Below are 1,767 nucleotides of genomic sequence, written 5' to 3'. Positions count from 1 at the left end.
GGGGGGAAAGCAGGGGGAGCCGGGGGGGCCTCCACCTGGGGCAGGACCCAAAGGGGCACAGCCCAGACCAAGGGTCTGTCCCTGCCCCCCACCTCCACTTGGCATGTGACCCAGTGTAACCCTAACCCTCCCATCCCTCCTCCACACCCCAGGGTGGCAGCAGGGGTAAGCTCTTTGCTCTGAAAGATGAGATAAATTCCAGGAAAGAGAAGTGGGAAAGTGGGGGTGCAGGCGGGCCCCACCTCAATGTTGCCGCCGACTCGGGCAAGAAGAGGGGGCAGAGGCTTGTCCCTGTCGCTCTTCAGCTGCCTCCTGGATTGTCGCCGTCCACCTGGGGGAGCAGCCCCGCCACAAGCCCTCAGCGGGGCCTGAGATGTCCTGACCCACCCCACCCCCCAACATGCCCCAGACAGCATGACCCTTTGGGGCCTATTCCAAAGGACGGATGCTGGTTCCAATGCCCCCGGGACCCCCAACCTGATCATCAGCTCCCCGACACACAGCCTGGCCCCAGCCCAGAGTCACCAGCCCTGACTCACTCTGCCCTTCCGGCCTTTCCTCAAAGTCCTCGTCCTCATCCTCAGAGCCAATGGAATATTCAGATTGGTTGTCTGAGAGCTCGTCCTGCCACTCTGTCGGGGGGTCAGGAAGAGGGGCACAGAGTGGGCTGTTTAAGCAGAAGCCCGCTGGGGCCCCTCACACCCAGCCCAATAACAGTGATGATGAAAACAGCCACCGTGCACTTCCTATCAGCTCCCTTAACAACCTTACAACCTCACACTACATTCTCAGGCCTTAAACCATCAATGGCCCTATTTAACAGATAGAGAAACTGAGGCTTGACTAAAACCACTAGCAGTGAAGTCACTGAGTCACTACCCATCTCGTTCCCCGCAAAACCCAACACCCCACACCAGCTACCTGCCCCACTTCTCCAAGAAGCCTTCCAACCGTCTCCCGGCTCAGCCACTCCACACGGCTCCCACTCTCTCCCGCCCCGGGAATTCCTGCCACAGGGATGTCCTCCCCGCCAGCAGGATCCTGCCCACCAGACACGCACCCTGGTCCTCCTGGGAGGCGTCGTTGTAGTTGACCTGCTTGCGGATGCGCTTGCCCTTGCCCAGGTTGCGCGCCAGGTCCTCCTGCTGCTGCTCGTAGTGGTGCCGCAGCAGCTTCTCCCAGTAGTCGGGGTCCACGTTCTCCTCCTGCTTGATGATCTCCCGTTCCACTTCCTCCTGAGGGCGCGGGGCCGGGGACGCGGTGAGGGCGGGGCCGGCGGGCATCTCCGCCCCCGCGGAGGCCTCACTGCCTCTACCTCGGCTCACCCTCTAGGGGCTCAAGGAGAACTGGAAAGCCTGCCTACTCCAGGTAGCCCTCCCCGATCACCCCAGCCCCAGCTGGCCTTCCTCTTCAGGCTCCTGTCTCAGTAATTCACGCAACCATTCATTCATGCTACAAGTATGCCCTGGCCTTGTGCCAGGCACTGAGATACAGAATTGAATAAGCGCCACCCCTGCCCTTAGGAGGCTCCCAGTTTCAAAAGGAAAAGTTGCACTTAGAATAATTAGCACCCACGGTCTGCGCGTAGGGCGGTGGAAGTTGAGAGGTAAGGAGGGGAGCCACTCAGGAGAGACCCAGGAGCCAGAGTTTCTTAAATGGAGAACTCCTAAAGGGGTGAGGGCGGGGCGGCGGAGGGGCGGGGCTTACCACGCCATCCTCCTCGCGCACCACGTACTGCGCCACCTTGAAGGAGCTCAGATATTCATT

The 1,767-nt window shown here is 60.6% G+C and overlaps 1 protein-coding gene across 1 annotated transcript in view; it reads right to left on the bottom strand.

The window, feature by feature from the left end:
* The window catches only part of CHD5 (chromodomain helicase DNA binding protein 5), a 62,872-nt gene that overhangs the window by 17,228 nt on the left and 43,877 nt on the right, over nucleotides 1-1,767 (bottom strand). The window contains exons 26-29 of the mRNA XM_010850204.1: nucleotides 1,708-1,767; nucleotides 1,061-1,235; nucleotides 540-632; nucleotides 243-331 (exon numbers count right to left, since the gene is read on the bottom strand). Coding sequence (XP_010848506.1) covers nucleotides 243-331; nucleotides 540-632; nucleotides 1,061-1,235; nucleotides 1,708-1,767 — 417 coding nt within the window. The remainder of the gene's footprint in view (nucleotides 1-242; nucleotides 332-539; nucleotides 633-1,060; nucleotides 1,236-1,707) is intronic.

Source organism: Bison bison, unplaced genomic scaffold, assembly GCF_000754665.1.
Source record: "Bison bison bison isolate TAMUID 2011002044 unplaced genomic scaffold, Bison_UMD1.0 scf7180017864289, whole genome shotgun sequence".
Lineage (NCBI taxonomy): Eukaryota > Metazoa > Chordata > Mammalia > Artiodactyla > Bovidae > Bison > Bison bison.
This window is presented reverse-complemented; position numbering and strand designations above follow the sequence as displayed.